The sequence below is a fragment of the Papaver somniferum genome, unplaced genomic scaffold, assembly GCF_003573695.1.
Source record: "Papaver somniferum cultivar HN1 unplaced genomic scaffold, ASM357369v1 unplaced-scaffold_24, whole genome shotgun sequence".
Taxonomy (NCBI): domain Eukaryota; kingdom Viridiplantae; phylum Streptophyta; class Magnoliopsida; order Ranunculales; family Papaveraceae; genus Papaver; species Papaver somniferum.
This window is the reverse complement of record NW_020634374.1, coordinates 1,368,929-1,390,099: the sequence shown is the minus strand read 5'-3', so window position 1 is coordinate 1,390,099 and position 21,171 is coordinate 1,368,929. Positions and strand designations below refer to the sequence as shown.

General features: G+C 36.3%; 1 protein-coding gene and 1 long non-coding RNA gene across 2 annotated transcripts; both read right to left on the bottom strand.

Moving 5' to 3' along the window:
• Window positions 1–908: 908 nt before the first annotated feature.
• On the bottom strand, window positions 909–3,688 carry LOC113341054 (cytochrome c oxidase subunit 5b-2, mitochondrial-like). Its single transcript, XM_026586091.1, has 6 exons — window positions 3,385–3,688; window positions 3,174–3,256; window positions 3,021–3,071; window positions 1,607–1,673; window positions 1,408–1,487; window positions 909–1,241 (listed from the first exon to the last, which is right to left on the bottom strand). Exons 1-6 carry the CDS (start codon window positions 3,539–3,541, stop codon window positions 1,185–1,187), a joined length of 495 nt encoding a protein of 164 aa, XP_026441876.1. The 5' UTR covers window positions 3,542–3,688; the 3' UTR covers window positions 909–1,184.
• Window positions 3,689–10,435: 6,747 nt separating this feature from the next.
• On the bottom strand, window positions 10,436–12,977 carry LOC113340897. The gene is made up of 4 exons (XR_003355677.1): window positions 12,340–12,977; window positions 12,019–12,106; window positions 11,876–11,918; window positions 10,436–10,772 (listed from the first exon to the last, which is right to left on the bottom strand). It is a non-coding gene; the product is annotated as an uncharacterized LOC113340897 (long non-coding RNA).
• Between the last annotated feature and the right edge of the window lie 8,194 nt (window positions 12,978–21,171).

The following is a 21,171-nucleotide window of genomic DNA, read 5'->3' as shown; positions in this document are numbered from 1 at the left end:
AGAGGATGAAAACAGAAACAAAAAATGGTGTATCCCTGATTTCAAGGCTCTTTCGATTCTTTTAGACAATAATTCGACCTTTCCCAATAAATTTGGCGAGTACAAACGATCTCTCGAATTATGCCTTCAGGATTCAATGAAGCCCTAACACCGTAATCGAATTCAAGGATTGTACTTCCTTGACCCGACCAAGAATCACACTGTATAAGGTTCTGATGATGCTTTTTAGAGAAGAAGAAAGCAGATTGTTTTTGATGTATTGGAATGAGAGAACATCTTCGCTACTTATAGTGATATTCATGCCTGTTGGTAGTGTCGTTTCATCACCGACAGACGCTTCCAAAAGCCATTAATGGTGGCTTATGGGAAGAGACGCGTCTGTTCAATTTTGAATGGAAACTTCTAGGTTTTACAAAGTAAAACCAGAAAAAAAAATTACACGAGACGCTGTCTCGGACTCTGCTAGGGGGTGTTGCCCCCTAGACCCCCACGACCTGACCGGTTAGGTCGATCACCGTATAACTCTGCGTAGCGGCAAACCTTGAAAATATCCAACAAGAGAACACGATGGGTGCAAAATGAACCTTTAGAAGAACAATAAAATCTCTCAAACTGCTGATGCTGCTTTCACAGTAGAGTTGGAAACAAATTCAATGTGATGGTCAATATCAAACTTTAGTTTTTGTTCACTGAAGTTATGCCTATCAGCTTGTATAAAGGAAATCAACATAAGGATGAGTAAGAAACTTTTAGTCGCCCATTAGGTTGGTAATGCTACTGTGTTTCTTTTTCCTCCACTCTTTCTTGTCTGTGAAGTTTAATCTCAGTTAAGATATTTTCCATTTGATGTTTGGTTGATTCACGGAACACAGGTTGTTCCTTTGTCATACTCTGCATTTTTACAAAGGTGAATTCAACCCTCAGCATCTTGATTATTTTGAGCAAAATTTATAACAATCTTATTAGTATAAATGTTGATGCTGTAGAATCAGCCAAAATTAAACAAAATAAGGGAAAAGTAAGCAGTAAAAATAAGGGAAAATTAAACTACTGCCGTTGGAAAGCATGTCTGGTAGTTTCTGTTGTTCTCAGAAACCAAGTTCGCCAAGTAAACAGAAATGTAGAACGGACGACCAAACAACAAAAACAAAGCCGTTACTGGAACATGGTTGAAAAAGCAAGCTTCAGTGGTGATCATCATGCCCACCATCAGGAGATCCGCCAGGGCCAACTACTTCCAGCTGACATAATCAAACGGAAACAATTAACAATCTTTGTAAAAAAAAAGGAAAAAAAAATCATCTGTGCAATGTCAGGTAAAAATCTGTGCAAGGTCAGGTAAAAATCTGTGCAAGGTCAGGTATATTCGTTTACACATAAGCCAAAAGATACTTCGTTAACAGTTACCTTGAAATATTGAGTACAAACAGGACATTCATGTGGCCTGTCTTTCTCCAGCCAAAACCATACAACATCGTGTTCTTCCTCTGCAAGAAGTTTTGATTGCTTAATCATTAGGTTACACGATAGGAAAATTTCCAACTAAATCATTTACATGAGAACCAATGAGAACCAAAATTAGAAAGAGAACTTGAGAGTGACTTACCGCCTTCACCACCAGGGCATCCAACAATTCTTTTGTCAAAGGTTGATTGTATAATAGCAGGCGCATCCTGCACATATCAGATCAAGGGGGAGGATGTTACGTGCCAGACGATGGAAGGGTAAGACCACACAATTATCTATAAGTAGTTAGACCGCACTACCTACTGGCCAACAACATATTAAAAATATAAATGCTCAGAAACCCAAATGAGGCAGGGATACAGAAAGCTAAACTTAAAATCAAACCGTCATTGGAGCAGTGATTGCACTCATACAGCCACGGGTGCTCGATATGGAGACGTCTTTGAGTGTCCAATACAGCAATTCTAAAAAACATGTTACAGGGACACAGCGGTAGGCATAAAACCGTCAATTTTTTAAAACTCGTAGACATATAAACGAGGCAACCACACAAGTGTATCTGTTTGCACTTGCTTACAACCATACAAATGTATTTGTTTGCTAACATAGACAGGTTTTTATTATTACCTCCTTTAAAGATAGGCGACCTTTACTTTTCAATTGTTTACTAGTTTTTAAGAAGACAAAAGTACTTTAGAAGTGTCCCTATGATAAGAACCTAGCCAGGGTTCTTACCGGGAAGGGGCAGACAGACAAGAAACTAAGGATAAACCTTGATTAAACTTTTCGATATCCCAAGACCAATGCCCTAACTGAGTATTTATCTGTTTACATTTTCACCACACGACAAAATATGAGATGGATAGGCAGTTAAAACAAGTATTTAAACACCTAAACTTGACGGACACTAATAAAGCTGTGCCACTATGATGAGACATCCTTGGTCTGTAGCCGATTCCTATCACCCCATATGTGGCTGTGTCCATACATATGGACACACACGATAAGGCGACCCACGAGAAGTATCTGCGCAACCGAATCGAGCTCCATTGTTATCTAATATTTTGTTGACACCAAAATTAAGTCATCTCCATATTCCATGGTAAGGTGCCCTAAGATTAAGAGGACTTATGTCCAAGTTACTGGAAAGATTTCATTCCATGGTTCCCCGACTCTAAATGTCCCGTAACACACAAAAATATAACATAAACTTCACACCAAGTACCCATTTGTTCTCAACAATCTTTAGACCAATAATCCCAACAATCAGCACTAGTGTTGATTTTCAAACATAAAACTAATAATCAAGAATCCACCAATGTTAGCTAATTAAAATGTTATACGCAGAATTATAACATTACATGGTCCCCCAATTCTAAATACTTCATAACCCATAAAATTAACACAATTTTCGAACGAGGTACGCAAAGTTTCTCCAGTTTTGAATCAGTAATCCCAACTATGATCACTAGTATGGATATTTCGAAATAAAAGTAATAACCATATATACAATACAATACAAAAGCAAGCTACTAATAGTAATAATAACTCACCTTGGTACCAAAAGGACCTTCAGGATGATCCATTGCATACAAATCTATTCCCTGCAAAAAAACCAACATCCAATCATCATCACCTAACGCAAATATCAAAAATGAATTACAAATCTAAAAAGAGAAATAAAAAAAAACAAAAACAAAACACACCTTAAGATCAGCTTCAATCTCTTCTCGTTCATGACCAGTTGCGATTGGCATTATATCTTCCACAGTTTTCCCCACCTTTGATACTACAAACAAACAAAACAATTATAAGAATTAAAAATCAGATCAAAACTAAATAAATAAAACCCTAAAAAATAGATTTTTTTTTTTTACAAGATCCTGAAAAAAAAGAAGAAATTAAGGCTTTTGCTACCTGAATCGGCTTGAGTAGAGAAAAGATAAGAAGTCCTCCTGAACGGTGAAGAACAGGTATTCGTAGTAGTCGAAGAGATTGAATTAACGGCTGCTCGATGATTCTGATTCATGGCAGATCTCCATGGTTTTGGTAAAGAACATGCTCTTCTCCACATCTTTCTTTGATTGAATTTTTATAAATCAAGAACTGAAAAATGAATGAAATCTTGTGATTCTTCTCAGTTACCCTCTCCGCTCCTCTTGGCCTCCTCCTCTTCAGTCTTTTTTGTTGTTGTTTTTGATGATAAAAGGAGTGAAAAATGCTGAAGGGGTCTTGAATATATAATAGCCCTTGATTTTAGTCAAGTGTTTTGTGTGATTAGCGAAGTGTCGTTGGGTGTATCGACGGATGATGTTCAGTAAGTGGAAATTTGGCACGTGTTTCTCTATCAGACGTTGACTTTAACTTTGGGCGGGCCAGTCCGAGTAACCCGACTCAAGCCTAGTTTGGTATTGCTGTGAGTTTTACAAAAGTGCTTCTGTTGTGTTGTGCGGTGCGTTGTTGTGCTGTGCTTTAAAAATAAAGTAGTCAGACGTTTGGTAAACTATAATATTTAAAGTGCTGTGGAACCAACAAACCGTAAATTCTGTTTGGTAACTTATCATGTTGAACAGTTGAAGTGCTTATAATGTGGCTAATGGCAAAAAATAAACATGGATTAAAATTTCTTTTTAAATTACATCTATTAATAATAAAATATTTTGAATAGTTTTAATATTATTTAAATAAAGATAAAAACTCTCCTTTTCTTTTTTAAATAAAGAATATTTTTTTATATAATTTTATATTAAGAAAAAGATAAATTATAATAATAATAATTCTTCTTCATATATTTTAATATTTTTATTTTTATTTTTTACCTTTAAATACTATTATTATTATTGTTTTTATAACAAAAAATAATAAAATTTAATTAGTGAAATAATTGTACATGGGCAAATATTTAAGGGTTTATTTTGTCTTTTTAATATAATAACATGGTTAAAATAGAGAATCAATTAATTAAAATTGAGTGGGTCCACAACTTCTGCTTTTACTGCTTTTAAAAGCTACTATGGGCAGCTTTAAAAGTTGGCCTAAAACAGAAGTGCTTTTGGAGAAAAGCGCTTTGGAAAATGTTTACCAAACTCTATTTTCCTAAAAAGTTTGTTACAAGTTGGTTACAAAGTGCTTTTGTAGGAAAAAACAATTCCAAACGAGGCTTCATTTACTGGACATGTCTGGAATTTTTTATTTTTGTATGCTCATTAAAACTTAAAAACGGTCAGGGATGGTAACGCATCATGAGCAGAGCTATCTAATACGGAGAGGGATTGTCTACCCCTCATCATGACATTAGATATATCTACTAGAGTTTTTGAGCAATATAAATAGGGGAAGTGATACCTAATTATGATTACAAGTAAAGTGCACGTGCGTCGCACGTCATACGCTGAGTTTCTAATACACGCGGTCCAAGCGTATACTTTGATTTTTTTTGTACAATGCAGATCAAGGACTTGAAGAAAAATTACCTATGCAACATTATGAAAGCACAATAAAAATCTGCAGCAAATCTATTTTATTTGGTGATCTGTCTAGAAAAGTTTGGAAGGGTGATACTATTGTAAAATTTAGAAGCATAATATGGACCACTGATCTTTTTACAGCAATCAACTTTCATGAACTGGCGGATTTCTGCGGATCGGGCGACCGCCGTTCCAACTCACCTCCTTCCGATTTCCACAATTTTCGTCGTCCAAATCCTCTGCATGTTCATGATTCAGATCTAAATCAACTTCTAAACTCTTTCTTTACATCTTAATAGCTTTAATCTCTGTTTTTCCTTCATATTGTCTATCTTTTTTCTAGTTTTTTCTCTCCCTTTCAGAAGTTTTGATTTCTTCTCGTAAATCTTATTTAACTGCTTTGAATGTTTGATTAATATTTCTTCTTCTTGGATTTTATTTCTCCTTTTTTCAGGATTTATCCCTTTCCTTCCTTCCAAGCCTGATTGGTGGGAGCTTGGGTTTTGGCAAAACACAAGAACGGAGGCTACGGTGACTTTCAGTGGTTTGTGGTGGATTTTTCTTAGTTTGAAGGGCAAATCTCAACTTCGGATTTTAGTTTCTCAGTTCAAATCCAAAGGCGAACCCAAAATCAGAGGTTAGAAAACAAGTTTCGATATTTAATCTTTGAAGCAATTGTCATATTCAATTCAAGAAGGATATAGGGTTGGTGGTTTTATTCTAAATTGAAGGTCAAGTATTAGTCTTAATAGTTAAATCCAAATTATAGTCGACTTTAATCTCTGACATATACAGTCTTATTCATTTTCAACAAGAAGACGTAATCCGTTTCAACTTTTGAAGCCTCACTGGACGTGCAACTTTTGATAATCTCAATTTTTATTTGGATCTTTGGATTCAGAAATTTGGAGATAAGGAAATAAGAAATTTCTTAGAGACAGCTTGTTGGTTGTTTAGTTGGAGGAATTTATATTTGAAGTGATTCTTTTTATTGTTGGAGTCTATTTTTCTTAAAGCTCGGAGATTAGACTTTTGTTAATTTTCAACACCTTTATAGCCATTGTTCTTGTTGTTCTTGCTGGAGCCTTTGCGAAATTGCCAATCAGGTCAGTTTCATTTGCTTCTGATCCTTTTATCTTCAAATTCTTTTAAATTTCATTCTAAATTTTCCAATCAACTTCCTCAATTTTCCTGTTTTCAATTTCTTTCGATTCTGCAATTTATTGTTAATCACTTGTTTGCTTTTCTTTCTATTATCTTTGCTTAATCTCTCTTTAACTTTTATAGTTGGATAATTTCTGTTTTTATTCACTCTATTTTCTGTCTGACCTCTATCATTTTTTATAAGTTTTATCTTACCTTGAGAAATAGTACCATCTACAAGTTTTTTAAGATGAAACTTTTATCCTGGAATGTGCAGGGGATTGGGAAACCCATTACACAAAACCATCTTAAATATCTTTTAAAGAAGCATAATCCTGACTTTATATTCTTAGCTGAAACCAAAGCTTCAAAGGATAGTATGAATATACTTGCCAGGAATCTAAATTTCTTTGACTGGTGTGTTGTCCCTAGAATAGGCCTATCTGGTGGTTTCCTTATTGCTTGGCATCATAACATCAAGGTTACCTGTATTGCTGAATTTTTTGACATATGTTTCTTTGATGTGTATGACTACTTTAATAATCATTGGGTTGTGATTTGTATGCATGGTTCTCTAAATGATCTAGGAAAGAAATTACAATGGGATAAAATCTCACATTTTTACAAAACTAATCCAAATATCCCTTGGATCATTATAGGTGATTTAAACTTTATTCTGCATATTAATGATAAGCAAGGTGGAACAAATGATTCTCATGTTAATAAATTCATTCATGATAATATTCAGTCTCTAGGTTTGATGGACCTTAGATTCCAGGGAATACCTTTTACTTGGTCTAATAACAGAGAAGGACATGAAAACATTAAAGAACGTATTGACAGAGTGCTTTCGTCTTCTTGTTGGTCTAATATGTTTCCTGATGCTATTGTTAGTCATTTGCCTAGAGTTGGGTCTGACCATACTCCGATTCTCTTAACATGCAAACCTGTTAAACAATTTGCGCATAAACCTTTTAAGATTTTAAGAACCTGGCTGTGTCATGAAAATATTTATGATATTGTTGCCAAGAATTGGAATTGTAATATTAATGGTTCTTTTGCCTTTAAAATTCATAAAAATCTAAAGAATCTTTCTTATACGCTTTCTAAATGGAACAAAGATGTTTTTGGAAACATCTTTCAAAATATTGATAAACTCAACAAGAAAATGGAATATCTTCATTCCATTAATCCTTTACCAATGCTTGAAATTAAAGATACCCAAAAAAATTTGAATATCTGGTATAACAGAGAGTATGATTATTGGAATCATCTCTCTAAAGATAAATTTATTAAGGATTTTGACAGAAACACTAAAGTTTTCCATCAAACTGCCAACAATAGGAGAAGAGTCAATCATATTCATACTCTTAGGGATGATAGTGATCTTTGGATAGAGGATAATACTCAAATTCGTAATATGCTGATAAAACATTTTAATAGTATAAGTACCTCATGTAATCCAAAAAACCTTGACATTTTAAGTAGCCTTATTGAGCTTTGTATCCAAAATGATGAAAATGTAATGCTCACAAAGATTCCTGATGAATGTGAAATTAAGAATACGCTTTTCAATATGAATCAATGGGGCTCGCCTGGGCCAGATGGATATCCACCTGGGTTTTTTAAAGCTCACTGGGACATTGTAAAAACTGACATTATCAATCTTGTTCAAGATTTTTTCAGGAAAAAGTACATTCTTAAAGATTTGAACTACACTTATATAACTCTAATCCCTAAAGTTCAGAATTCTTCCACTCCTAGTGACTTTCGACCGATTAGTTTAAGTAATACTACTTATAAAATTATTTCTAAAATCTTAACTAATAGACTAAAACCTTTACTGCCTAAGCTTATTTCTCAAAATCAATCTGCCTTTATTCCTGCCCGTCAAATAACTGACAACATTATTGTTGCTCATGAAATCCTTCATTCTATGAAAATTTCTAAAAACAAAAATGGGAATATGGCTTTAAAAAATGATCTATCTAAGGCTTTTGACAGGATCAAATGAGATTTTCTAAATCAAACCCTTCTTTCTTTTGGTTTCTGTCATGACTGGTGTCATCTTATTATGCAGTGCATTACTACTACTTCCTTTTATGTTTTGTTAAATGGTGTCCCAGGTGATAAATTTGTCGTGTCTAGAGGGCTCAGGCAAGGAGATCCTCTATCTCTTTACTTGTTTATTATTTGTATGGAGGTTCTTTCAAAGCTCCTCTTAAAAGCTAAAAAATATAAACTAATCTCTGAGATTAAAGTTACTAATACTGCGCCTTCCGTTTCTCACCTTTTCTTTGCCGATGATTTTTTCTTTTTTCTAAAGCTAATCTTAATGAAGCTAAGAATTTAATGAACATCCTTAATACTTTCGGTGAAATGACTGGTCAAGTCATTAACTTTCAAAAATCGGGCATTTATTTTACGCCCAAAATGCATACTAAACACTGTAAAATCATCTCAAAAATCCTTAAAGTTAGAAAAATCTCTAAAAATGACAAGTACCTTGGGACTCCTCTTTTCTTTGATAGAAATAAGGTTAACAACTTTGAACCCTTGCTTAATAAATATTATGGTGCTCTTCAAGGTTGGATTAGGAAAATGTTTAACCATGCTGGACGTACTGTTCTCATAAAAAATGTGCTTAGATCTTATCCTAATCACCAAATGCAATGTTTGTACTTTCCTAAAAAAACTTTAGATAACTTAGACAAAGTTCAACGTGATTTCTGGTGGCAAAAAAAGAATAAATTTTATTATCCTAAAGCTTGGCCTAGTATAACTAAAGATATTCGTCAAGGTGGACTAGGAATTAGAAATCCTCATAAACATAATCTTGCTCTTATTACCAGATTGGCATGGAGATTACTTCATAATCAGGATCAACTATGGGCTAGAATTCTAAAACACAAATATTTTAGGAATCACAATCCTTTAAGAAAAAACAGAAAGCATAGGATATCCTGGATTTGGTCTAGTATAAGAAAAGGCCTTGAGGTTATTAAATCGAACTATACTTGGCAGGTTAATAACGATTTAGAAGTTAATATTTGGTCTGATATTTGTCTACCTAATCAAAATACTCCCCTTATTCGTATAATTATTGATGATAATATGCCTAAAATTGTTCATGATTTGATCTGTAATGATGACACATGGGATTTTAACCTTATATCTAAATATGTTGATTATAATTCTCATAATGCTATAAAATTTGTCGCTATTAACCTTAATATGCATGATAGGATCATATGGAATTCTACCAAAAATGGTGAACTCACTACTAAGTCTGCTTACAATTTTCTTACTGATCTAAATATTGATAAAAATGAAGCTAAATTTTGGAAGCAAATTTGGAAGTTAAATGTTAAGCCTAAAGTTAATATGTTCTGCTGGAAACTTGTGTCTGGTACTTTAGATTTAAGACATAGAATGTCTAAGTATGTTACTACTTCGAATTCCTTCTGTTTGTTATGTGATTCAAATGCTGCTGAAGATGAATGTCACCTTTTTGTTAATTGTCCTTTCACTAGGAAAATCTGGGATGCTTTTCATTTGAGTGATATATATAAGCTGCAAGGTTCCTATGATGTTATGATGTGGTTTAACTACTGGATGAATAGCAAAATTCTTACTGAAAAACATGATAAACTATCTTATGTTATATGGTCCATTTGAAAATATAGAAACAGTGTGAATTTTGACAATGTTATACCCTTGCTTCAAAAGCTTGTTGATTCCATTAAAATTTCTTATCAGAATAAAGTTTATCCTAGTGACAACACTTCTAGGCATGCTTCTCAATCCTTAGGAAATCCTGGCACTGATATTCATACCAATTCCAGTCACAACTTTGATTGGTTCATTCATTTTGATGCTTCTTTTTCTGAGGATAATTTCACAATGGGTTATGCGATATCCATTTTGGATAAAACAGGAAGCAGAAAACAATATTGTGCAGGCAGAAACTGGGCAGCTTGCCCCCTAGATGCTGAAGCAAAAGCAGAGCTTGAAGCTCTTAATTGGGTGAAGGAGCTAAACCTCAACAATGCTTGTTTTATCAATGATTGTAAAACCTTAATGAAGATCATGAATGGAGTGTCTAGTCCCAAAGACTAGCTTTGGAGAGCCCAAACTAGCATCAATAGATGCAGATATTCCCTATATATATGTAATTCGGCTTTGTTTTTGTATAAACCTAGAAAGTTTTTGGATTTTGAAGATAGACTTGCTAAGGAAGTGAGAACTAGGGATATAACATATTTCTCTACTGAGAAAATGAGCTTATATGATAGAACTAAATTTCTAGAAAGGACTAATCTGAGATTAGATCCTATCATATGTAATATGCACTCTCCTTTATAAATAAATAAAAGTCTTCTTATCAAAAAAAAAAAGATCTTCTTACAGCAATAAAACTGCTAACAAACTACTGCAAAGTTTGTCTGCCATCATTCTATGATCAATCAAGATTCCACATATAGGTACTCAGCTTCCATTCCCTTCATATTATTAATTCTCATTACAAACAGGAAGGAGAGCTTCTTCATCTCGCCACTATTTATAAATCCAATCGCCACTAACATTTTAAAACTGAAATCCCCAAGTAACAAACACGCAAAGAGTTAAAATGGTTATTTATCCACCTTTGCTCTTCCATAGTTCCATGACAGCCTCACTTGCAACCTATTGTACCTGTCGAAAATTCAGCTGAGTGGTTTTAGTCATAATCACGTACCCAACCTTCTAAATCTATACGTATAACATAAAGAAAGACATTGAACATGAGACTATATAAACAATAGTGAAACATATAAGTAACACACTTAAAAGGAGTGAGAGATAATGACCAACAATAGCAGGTTTCACAAGCATCCTGTAACTTAAAAATCACCGCCCTCTCTCTAATTTCCCATCTTAATCCTAAGTACCGCACTTGCTAGTTTCCCCTGCTCGTCCTATTTTCAGTTTGAAGCACTTAGTTTGAAGCTCATGGCTTTCGAACATTAGGCACGCAAGTAAGGTACAGGCAAAAGCCAACTTAGAATAGATCCTGGCAAGCCAACCCAGGAAGAATGAAAAGATAAAGAAACATTGTGCACAGTGATACACAACATTTTAATGCGAAAAATATGCAACTTCTGGTAGCAGAGTAGTGAAAAGATAAAGAAAAAGATTTATATGTCCTCTTTTCGTTTTTCATAATTGAAGATTTCCTCACGCAAAGGGGGGGAGATAAAATGTAACACAAAAGTCAAGTATTTATTTACAACAAACTCAACGGTATAATGAGAGAACCCCAATAGTAGCGAGCTTTGATGTTAAACAACATAAAATTACCTATTCAGACTACCACAGAAGTTAAACCTATGCATTTATGTCCAAGCTTTGATGTTTTTGCTCATATAAGTAACCTTGTTCAACTAATTTGTGGAGAAATAGAAATTGTGAAATTGAGAAATAACGTGCTCATATAGTAAATGTTGATATTGTTATTGAATAACAAACCATCCAAAATCCCGATATAGCCAGGGTTGGTGTGTATGCTATTATAGTATCTAAATAAGAAGTTCAGATATGCGAAAAACGGACTTAAGAGGAATAAATTGAATCAGTTTCATGACCAACTTGATGCAGCTGCAAAAGGGGTGTATACATTGAATATGGATTTTTGCTCATCTCCCCCATACTAAAGTTTTTTTGATTCATTTATCAATATTAGATATGAAAGCAAGTCATCCATTCAATCTAGCAAGTACATTTCAGTTGACATAATAAACATCATTTCTAATGCTTACCAGCCCCAAAGCCGCATCCCACACCTGCTCCAAACCTTCTTAACTAAAAATCATACCAAAAAAACAAAAACATAAGAAAATGCAGATTGAAAACATTTCAAAAATCCACAATTCCTTTTGAATACCATAAAATTAAAACTTACAGTGCTACACACATCTCTTCTAACACCGAAAAAGAATCAGTTGAACCTCTAGCCGCACTTATTAGTTGTTGAAACGCTGGTATTACCCCTAAATTCCAACAAATTTCATCTCAAATTAAACACAAACTCAAACAACTTCTGCAACAAATTGATGAAATTAATGAAACAAATACCCATTTTTACTTGTATTACCAATTGATTTGAGCTGAGGGTTTTCACCATTATTATTAGGTTTTGGAAATTCCCCAAAATTCATCATCAACATTGTACAGAAACTCAAAAAATTGAAGAATTTAGAAAGAAGGAAACAAAGGGGTTTACCTAAGACATGATGATGATGCTGAAATCTCACACTTTCTTGCTTCTCTTACGAATTAAACCCCTACTGGCTTTGGCCGTGATTAATTTTGAATGTTCGTATTGTCTTGGTAAGTAAAAATTGGGAATTTAGGGTTCGTCACCTCTTCAATTTCCATTCACTCTTTCTTTCGGTGTTTTTCGTTGGATTGTAGTCTCTAGATATAGATTTCAGTTAGGAGGGGATTTGGTTATGCACACCTGAGAAGAGAAGAGAAGAGAAGAGAGGAAAAACAGTGGAGGAGAATTCGATTCTGCCGCTTTAGACGGAGAAGGATACAATCCAACGACCCGGATCAAAAGTACGGGATTATCATAAGTGCGTTCACCAACGAAAGATACGACGACGAAAAAAACATGCATACACCAAGATTGGTTGGCGTGTTTTGGTTTTGCTTGCTAGAATTTCAGATAACACAAATCAAACGGAAATTGGCATACGTAATCGTAGAAGGGGAGAAAAATTGATCTAAATCTTCATCTTCTTATGTTTTGAAATTGCCTGAAACGTAGATGAAGATTCAACTGTGTAGAAAAGAGAGAGAGTTCAGGAAGAAGATCATTATCGAAGAGGAAAGGTAGTGTTTCTGTTTATGAGAAAAGGCAAATCTTGTAATTCCAATTTCAATTTAATCCAAAGGCTGTAACTGGAGATTCAGATAATCCAACAAAGGCTGCTTTGAATACGGGTTCACTAAAAGTACGTTCACCAACGAAAAATACGTGCATACACCAAAAGTTGGTAAGCGTTTTTGGTTTTCCGTGCGCTCATTAAAGGGGGAGATAATCGTTAAATTCTGCCTGCACTGTCTGCCACAGTGGTTCCAGACTTCCAGTTATGTGGATAAAAAAGAAAAGCAAAAAGATTGAGACAAGATTTAGCTATCTCACCAGCGTCTTCCAAAATAGATCTGCTACATCACGAGATGGGTGTTGTTTTCTCCTTCGAACAATTTATTAGACTTTCACAATCACTTTTTATGGCGAAATTTTTAAAATGTTCTTCCTTTGTTGATGCAGGCTTGGAGTAGACCAATAGCTTTTGTTTCTCGTCGGGGAATTGTTGAACTTGGTCATGCTCTTCCTATTTTAAAGGTACCCGCATCATTTCTTATAAAGCTAGTTGTCTAGGTGTTTTTTCCTTTTTCTGTAAACTTTCGTATATCTCTCTTTCGAAAAATACCACATTTTGGTTAAGGTTATTCCTACAGATATTTGGTTTTCTGTCTTTTGCATCCAATTCATTCATACATCCATAAATTTGATAAAAGTGCTCAACTGCACTTGCAGAGGATTTGGAGATATTGCGCAAACTGCTTTGGCATAAAAAAATTTGAAGAAATTTTTTTCCAATGTTTCTTTTTCCTCGACACAGAAGGTACAGAGAAGTGAAATATCTTTGACAATCTCATGAAGTTTAGAATTAGTCGATAAAGCATTTTGAAGACATTTCAAAAGAAATAATTTAACTTCTTTAAGATGCTCCTAGCTTCCATAAGAATTTCCAGAAGGAGTTTTCCATTTTTGGATTGAAGGAGTTGATTTCTGGTTCATTAAATTTTCCATACACTGATTTAACTTTGAATTAACCTGAACCGGTTGAATTTCATCTAAGTTTATCTTTTTTAAAAGAATTGTGATTATCAGTGAACAAGTTAATCTTATAGCTTCAGTAAACAGAGACCTTGTGAGGGTAACATTACACTTTTTGTTGACTGGATCAATTATATCAGATACAAGTGTTAGATGAGTGTTATTTGGGTGACGTTATAATACTAGCTTGCTTCCTAACCCAAATATCCAATTATGATCTCGTATACAAATACTTTTACCATCTCCTACTTCACAGGTATTGTTTTGATCTACCAATTTTAGGCCTTTACTTATGCGTTTCCAAATCCAAGAACTAGGACCCGAGGTTTTAACTCCCAAAGCAAAAGATTTGTTAAAATATTTAGATCTAAGTTAGGATGCCAATAGAGAGTTATGATGGTTTATTAATCTTCAAGCCACCTTTGCTAGCATTGGTATATTAAATTTTTGAGCATCTCTAAAACCAAGTCCCCCTTTATAGATTGGTTTACAGATATGAGACCAAGCTTTTGGATAATACTCCTTACCTTTTGGTTCCAGATCCCTCACCAGAAATCCCTTTGAATAGATTTTTATTTATTTATGTGTTATTTACTTAGGGATGGCAAAACATCCTATATGGAATGTTGGGATACTAGATAACCCAAATTTTACAAAAATTTACTTTTATAGTCATGGATTTTGTGTTCTATTTTTTTAATAATAGTGTTAGAGCATTGCTCGGTTGAACTTGCATGCGTTGCTATCTCAAGCATGTTTATCAATGTTAGTGATCAAAACTATAAGTCTTGATTTCTAGCCTATTTGTAGATGTCTCAGACTAGGACATAGATAATGTAGTTGAGCTTAGATCTCTCGACGCTCATCTCTTGAAGACGAAGAACTACTAAGGGGAGCTTGTGGAACTTCTTCGACAAAAAGGTATGTGGAGACTTGAACTCATCTATCACTTGGAAAGTCTATTTCTATTATATCCTATATTGAGACATAAGTCGTGTTACGATATAGTTTTCTCTATACACATTTGAGATTTCGAGCTGAGTATATATCGCTTAAATATTTCTCGAAATATGTGTTGGTAAGCTTTCGCTTCGACCAAGTTTATCTTATGTCATGAGAAAATTTCCGAGTAACATCTTACATGGTTTGTGTGATACAATTATTTGATGTAGGCTTGGAATGTTTCGATAATGATTATTTCAATATTTTGAAAATTGCTTTTGCGCTAATATTGTGTCAAAACGGCTTGTCATTATAGATGAATGTTTCAATGATTGAAATAAAGAGTTGATGATGTAATCATCTTTGGATATAAGCATATATAATGTGTTCGCACATTAGTGCATAAGACCATAAACTGGGAGTCAAGAGTATGCATATGTGTGTATACGAAATTGGCGAAGGAGACATTGGTTTTGGAAAAACTCTTAACTAGTCACCTTAAGTATGCGTACCCGTACACATACTGGCGGAAGTTCTCGAACCGAGAATTTCTGCTGAGTTTGGAAACTTAACAAACTCAAAAACCGGTTGCTTAAGTACGCATACTTAAGCTGGTTACTTTGTCAAGACAGTCAGTTCATGGACTTAAACATTTGAATTATAAGGAATGCAATCTTTGAAAACCGTGGCTATAATGTTCATGATTGATTCAAGTGAATCGGATTTGATTTCAACTATGTTTTCTAAACAATTCAACAACTCTTTAACTAGTTTCATTTGAGTCATTTGAACTAGTTATGGTTAAGATGAATAAGGTTGATATGAGAGTAATCATATGGCTAACCTTGGTTAACTATTTTTGAACCAACATGGTGTACACGTTTAGGTACGGTTAGATAAACCTAAATGAGGGTACATTTCATTTGTGTGTAACAATCTAAGTTCGATCTAACGGTTGAAATATATTAGCTTGGTTGAATCAGGTTTCTCATCTAACGATGATTATTGAATGCTTTGTTACCAAGGTAACTTAGATTGCAAACCCTGATTTGAAAAATATATAAAGGAGAACTCTAGCAACTGGGAAGACTAATCCCCACACCTTTTGTGTGTTACTAGTTGCATAACTAGAGTCGATTCTCCTTTAATCTTAGGTTTCTTCTCGAGACCCTGTAGGTTAACGACTTGAAGACTTCATTGGGATTGTGGAGCCAGACCCAACTCTTATCTTTGTAGTTGCGTGATATGACCTTGTTGTTTCTATCGTGTTAAGTATAATTGAAATAATTGGCTCAAGATTTTATATCTCCGATAGGCAAGATAGAAAATTAATCACAAACAAACTTCGTCTCATCGTTTTTGATTCCACAATAACTTGTTTCGCTAGTCGATTAAGTTTATTGTGAGGTGATTGATAATATTAGGCTGTTCTCCGGGAATATAAGTCCGGGTCATCAATTGGTTCATGTTCACCTTGATTTATCAAAAGACGGAACAAAAACTCTTGGGTATTTCTGTGGGAGTTATTCAATCCTATATATTTTTCTGTGTAAGACAGATTTGTCTATCAAGTCTTCGACTTTAGGTCGTAGCAACTATTGGTTGTGGGTGATATCAGCTAAGGGGATCAAGTGTGTAGTATCCTACTGGGATCAGAGACGTAAGGAGCAAAACTGTACCTTGAATCAGTGTGAGATTGATTAGGGTTCAACTACAGTCCAGTCCGAAGTTACTTGGTAGTAGGCTAGTGTCTACATTTGCGGACTAGGTCCATGGGTTTTCTTCATACAACGTGGTGTTCAAACTGGACTAGGTCCGGGGTTTTTCTGCATTTGCGGTTTCCTCGTTAACAAAATTCTGGTGTCTGTGTTATTTCTTTTTCGCATTATATTTTGTTATATAATAAAAATATCACAGGTTGTGCGTTAAGATCAATCAATTAGAATATCCAACCTTTGGTTGTTGATTTACATTGATTGACACTTGAAAATTGGTCTTTGGTACCGTTCAAGTAACTCCTCTTATATTTAATCAGGCTCGCAGATTTCTATTTGCTAATTCCGGATTGCATAATCTTCTCATATTTGTGAGAAACATGGACTTTAACTCCTGATTTGCACCATATAAGTCAGCATACTCCTTAGTTTTGTCATGCAATCACTTGAAAACCCGGTTTCTAATGACTCTTGCGCGTTCGCCTAACACTTTGGGCTGGAATTTTGACACCTTTGTCATAATTTTTTTTGGCATGTTGCTACTTCAAGATTCAAAGTGCATTCTAATTGATCTTTCCACACAAGACCAACTTATTCTAGTCTCCATACTAGTGAAACCCAAACAATTCTTCACTGAATTTGACAAACAAATGATATTAACTTGAGTAAAAGAGAGAAAAATCAGCAACTGTGTAACACAACTCTGATACCACCTGTCACACGCCCATTTAATCGCCTAAAATTTTCATGGGACATGACCGGAAATGATTGTGGTTCAGTGACTCAACATCACCCAAAATCATTCAGCCTTGCATACTTGCATCAAAGTACGCATTTGCCTTCACTCATAAGGCTTTGCACAACATAAGTCTTTTCTTATTTCTATCTAACTCTTCATGCCCCCATAAGCATAAGAGGTTCTGTCATGCACCAAACCAATTGACAAACTCTTATAAACTAGCAACATAATGAACACAAAGAATACTGCAACAAACCCATTTTATTGCACTAAAGGAAGATTAATCAAACAGTCCATCACATGGACCAAACAGGCCATCACCCTCTTGGTGATGCCTTATTCTCTCAAGTATGAGACTAAATGTCTACAAAACTCTCCTATGTAAGCCTACCGTTTTTTCCAATCCTTAGGACTATTTATACAACAAACTAACTAGCCAAAACTTCTGTGCAACCGCTTGCACAAGCCTCAGACAACCAAGTGTCCAAGTAGTTTCCATAACCGCCGACTCTAACTGCCACCTTTTGTGTTGTCACGCCAACTGGTGCCACACATGTCCTTGGTGGTTATGAACACTCACAAATGGTTATAAACTCCTTGTATAAGCGTTCTCCATTGTATCACACATTTGGAATGCTTGTAAATCCAATAACCAACTCCTAACCGTCACTTGAGCCATATTGCACCACCGTTGTGCTTTACTGAATTCTGCCTCGCTCCAAAGCTCATCCATCTTAGCCCTGCATGCTTATCACTCTAATCTAATGCATTGACAATCCTTGTGCTTCAATAATCAAGGCCAACTCCTTAGCTCAATATGGTTATCTGGCGCCATATGCTTCACTTAGCCAATATGCTTGACAATAGTAATGCGCACTCTTGCATTACTAGCTTGTTTGAATTATTCAAGCTTTGGCCAGCCTTGAACTAATGCCATAGACTAATTCTTAGTTTATTCCATATGCTTGCATCATCCTTGAGTTTGGGCCAACTCAATTCCACGGACATGCCAACATGCAACCTTGCATGTTGCATCTTGCAACTTTGGACTAGTCTTGCCTTTCACTTAATGAAGCTCCATTGTGTCGGTCAATAGATTTATTCCTTAGCCAAATATCTTTATAATGCAGTGCTGCACTTGCACTCCATTGTCGATGCAGGGTTATGCCATTCATAGCACTTGACAGTCTATACAGTATACCGCTATTATGGCTCCGTGATGCGCAATTAAGCCTATACTGACTTGGCCTGCAAATCTGTAACGCGTAATCATTATGCGCCACTTGCATCCCTGTAACACACGCCACCGTGCCAAAGGCATGCCAGCCATGCCAGCCACGCCACCGTGCCAAAGGCATGCCAGCCACGCCATTGTGCCAAAAGGCATGCCATCCATGCCAGCCACGCCATTGTACCAAAGGCATGCCAACCATTCCAGCCACGCCACTGTGACAAAGGCATGCCATCCATGTCAGCCACGCCATTGTGCCAAAGGCATGCCAGCCATGCCAGCCACGCTACTGTGCCAAAGGCATGCAGACCATGCCAGCCACGCCACTTTGCCAAAAGAAACGCCAACGGCTCTATTCCGAGCCGTACCATGCCAGTGGATCCATTCCAAGACGCACCATGCTAGCGGCTCCATTCCAAGCTGCACAATGCCAGCGGCTCCAAGCCAAGCCAATGACTCCGCACGATGCCAGCGGCTCCATTTCACGCCAAATCCATGCCGTCCATGCCGCTTGATGCCAAATGGAAGGTAGCCACGATCAACGGCTACCCTTCCTCCCGAGATGCAGATCTCAGTCGTACAAGCTTGCCACCAAACCAAACGACTTGTGGAAACCTGTTGCCTACGATGCCAATTCTTTGGTCACGGTGCCAAACCCTAATTTGGCCACGCCAAAGCCATGCCAGCCATGCCGCCATGTCGCTGGCTGCCAAACGGAAGGTATCCACGATTAACAGATACCCTTCCTCTAAGATGCAAACCTCAGCCGTACAAGCTTGCCACCTAACCAAACGACTTGTGGCAACCTCTTGGATACAATGCCAATTCTTTGGTCACGGTGCCAAACCCTAATTTGGCCACGCCAAAGGCATGCACGGGCCATGCCGTCCATGCCGCCATGACGATGACCGCCAAACGGAAGGTAGCCACGATCAACGGCTTCCCTTCCTCTTGAGATGCAGATCTCAGCCGTACAAGCTTGCCGCCAAACCAAAACGACTTGGGGCAACCTTTTGGCCGCAATGCCAAAATTCCACGGTTTGTGCCAAACCCTAATTTGGCCACGCCAAAGGCATGCACAAGCCATGCCGGCCATGTCGCCATGCCGCTGGCTGCCAAACGGAGGGTAGCCATATCAACGGATACCCTTCCCCCTGAGATGCATATCTCAACCGTACAAGTTTCCTACCGTGCATCCAAACCCTAATTCGGCTACGCTGCCAATTATTGGCCGCGGTACACACTTGGCTACGATGCCAATTCTTTGGTCACAACACCAAACCCTAATTGGCCACGCCGCTGGCTATTAATGGAAGGTATCCATAATCAACGGCTACATACCCTTCCTTTCGAGATGCAAAATCTCGGTCGTCGAAGGTCGCCACCGAACTGGCAAGCCTCTCAATTTCAAATTGCCACACTTAGCAACATGCTACACGTTTTCCATGAAAACACTCGAGACATCAAAACATGTCACAAACTGGGGGATGCTCATCAGGGTATTGGTCTGGCGTTTACAGCGTGCGGCGTGCAAAAATCCTGTTACAAGAAAGTATCATAAGAGTGAGGCGGTTAGTAATGGCAAGAAATAATGGTAAAACGTATCCTCTCAGTATGGAAAACATCAATTCCAGGCGTTACCTGTTACCACTTTCTTCCACCACTCAATCGCTTCCACTTCTTACGAGGCCAGGGTACATTTTATTGCGACTTGTATAAATAAGTCTCACCTATTTTCACCAAACACAAGTTTTGGTCAGGAGAACACTACAACACTCAAAAATCACCTGGTAGCTTTTCATCTTGCTAGCCAGTTTCATTCTGTGATACAAGTCGTAAAACAACCACACCTTCAGAATCAATTATTCTGAATTCAAAACAAAGATAAACAAGATAACTGCGGTTTATCTTTGTTTTCGATTGATTTGATTGACTAAAGGTGGTTGAAATATGATTGCACCTAGTTTGTTTATTCTTGAGAATCTTCTCTTCTGATATAAGATTCACTCAAACTAGTTCAGAGTTTCGACATGGATCTTTAGACTGTTATTAGTTCTAAAGACGATCTTGTGATAATCCATTTTTAACAGACTCCGTTTTCTGCGTGATTGATCACAAGAGATTCAAGTGATTGTGTGCAGGTGTTTATTGAAGATTTAAGAAGATTTAAAAACAAAGAAGATATTGAAGATATGACTTGGGTTTTATATCTTTGGTGTGCACAATACTTTTTTGGGAAAAGAGGATCCAATTAATAATCGGTTTATCCTTGTGGTAGATTGGATTGATTAATTGAGTAGATCGACATCAACACGATTCTTCGGATTAAAGCTGTTGTTGGCTTAATCTTAGCCGATTAACTTTGGGTGATTGAACATAAGATAGATCTAAACCCGACGAAGGAGTTTATGTTAAGATAAATGGAAGAGCCTTTGTCTGACTCATATCACTTGGTTGAATAGAGTTGATACCAAACAGATTTCTTGTTCCTTTACTATTTGGAATACGAACCAAAGGGATTGTTCCAAGTACATGAATTATTCACAAGTCGGAGGCGTGGGAATACAGAAGGAACT

Bases quoted from the DNA above. Each gene is read 5' to 3' on its own strand.
- LOC113341054 (XM_026586091.1), bottom strand. From the start codon at position 3,541: ATGTGGAGAAGAGCATGTTCTTTACCAAAACCATGGAGATCTGCCATG. The intron at 1,674-3,020 runs GTGAGTTATTAT...TGATATGTGCAG, and splicing joins AAGGTCCTTTTGGTACCAAG to GATGCGCCTGCTATTATACA. The intron at 1,488-1,606 runs GTAAGTCACTCT...AACTTCTTGCAG, and splicing joins ATGCCCTGGTGGTGAAGGCG to AGGAAGAACACGATGTTGTA.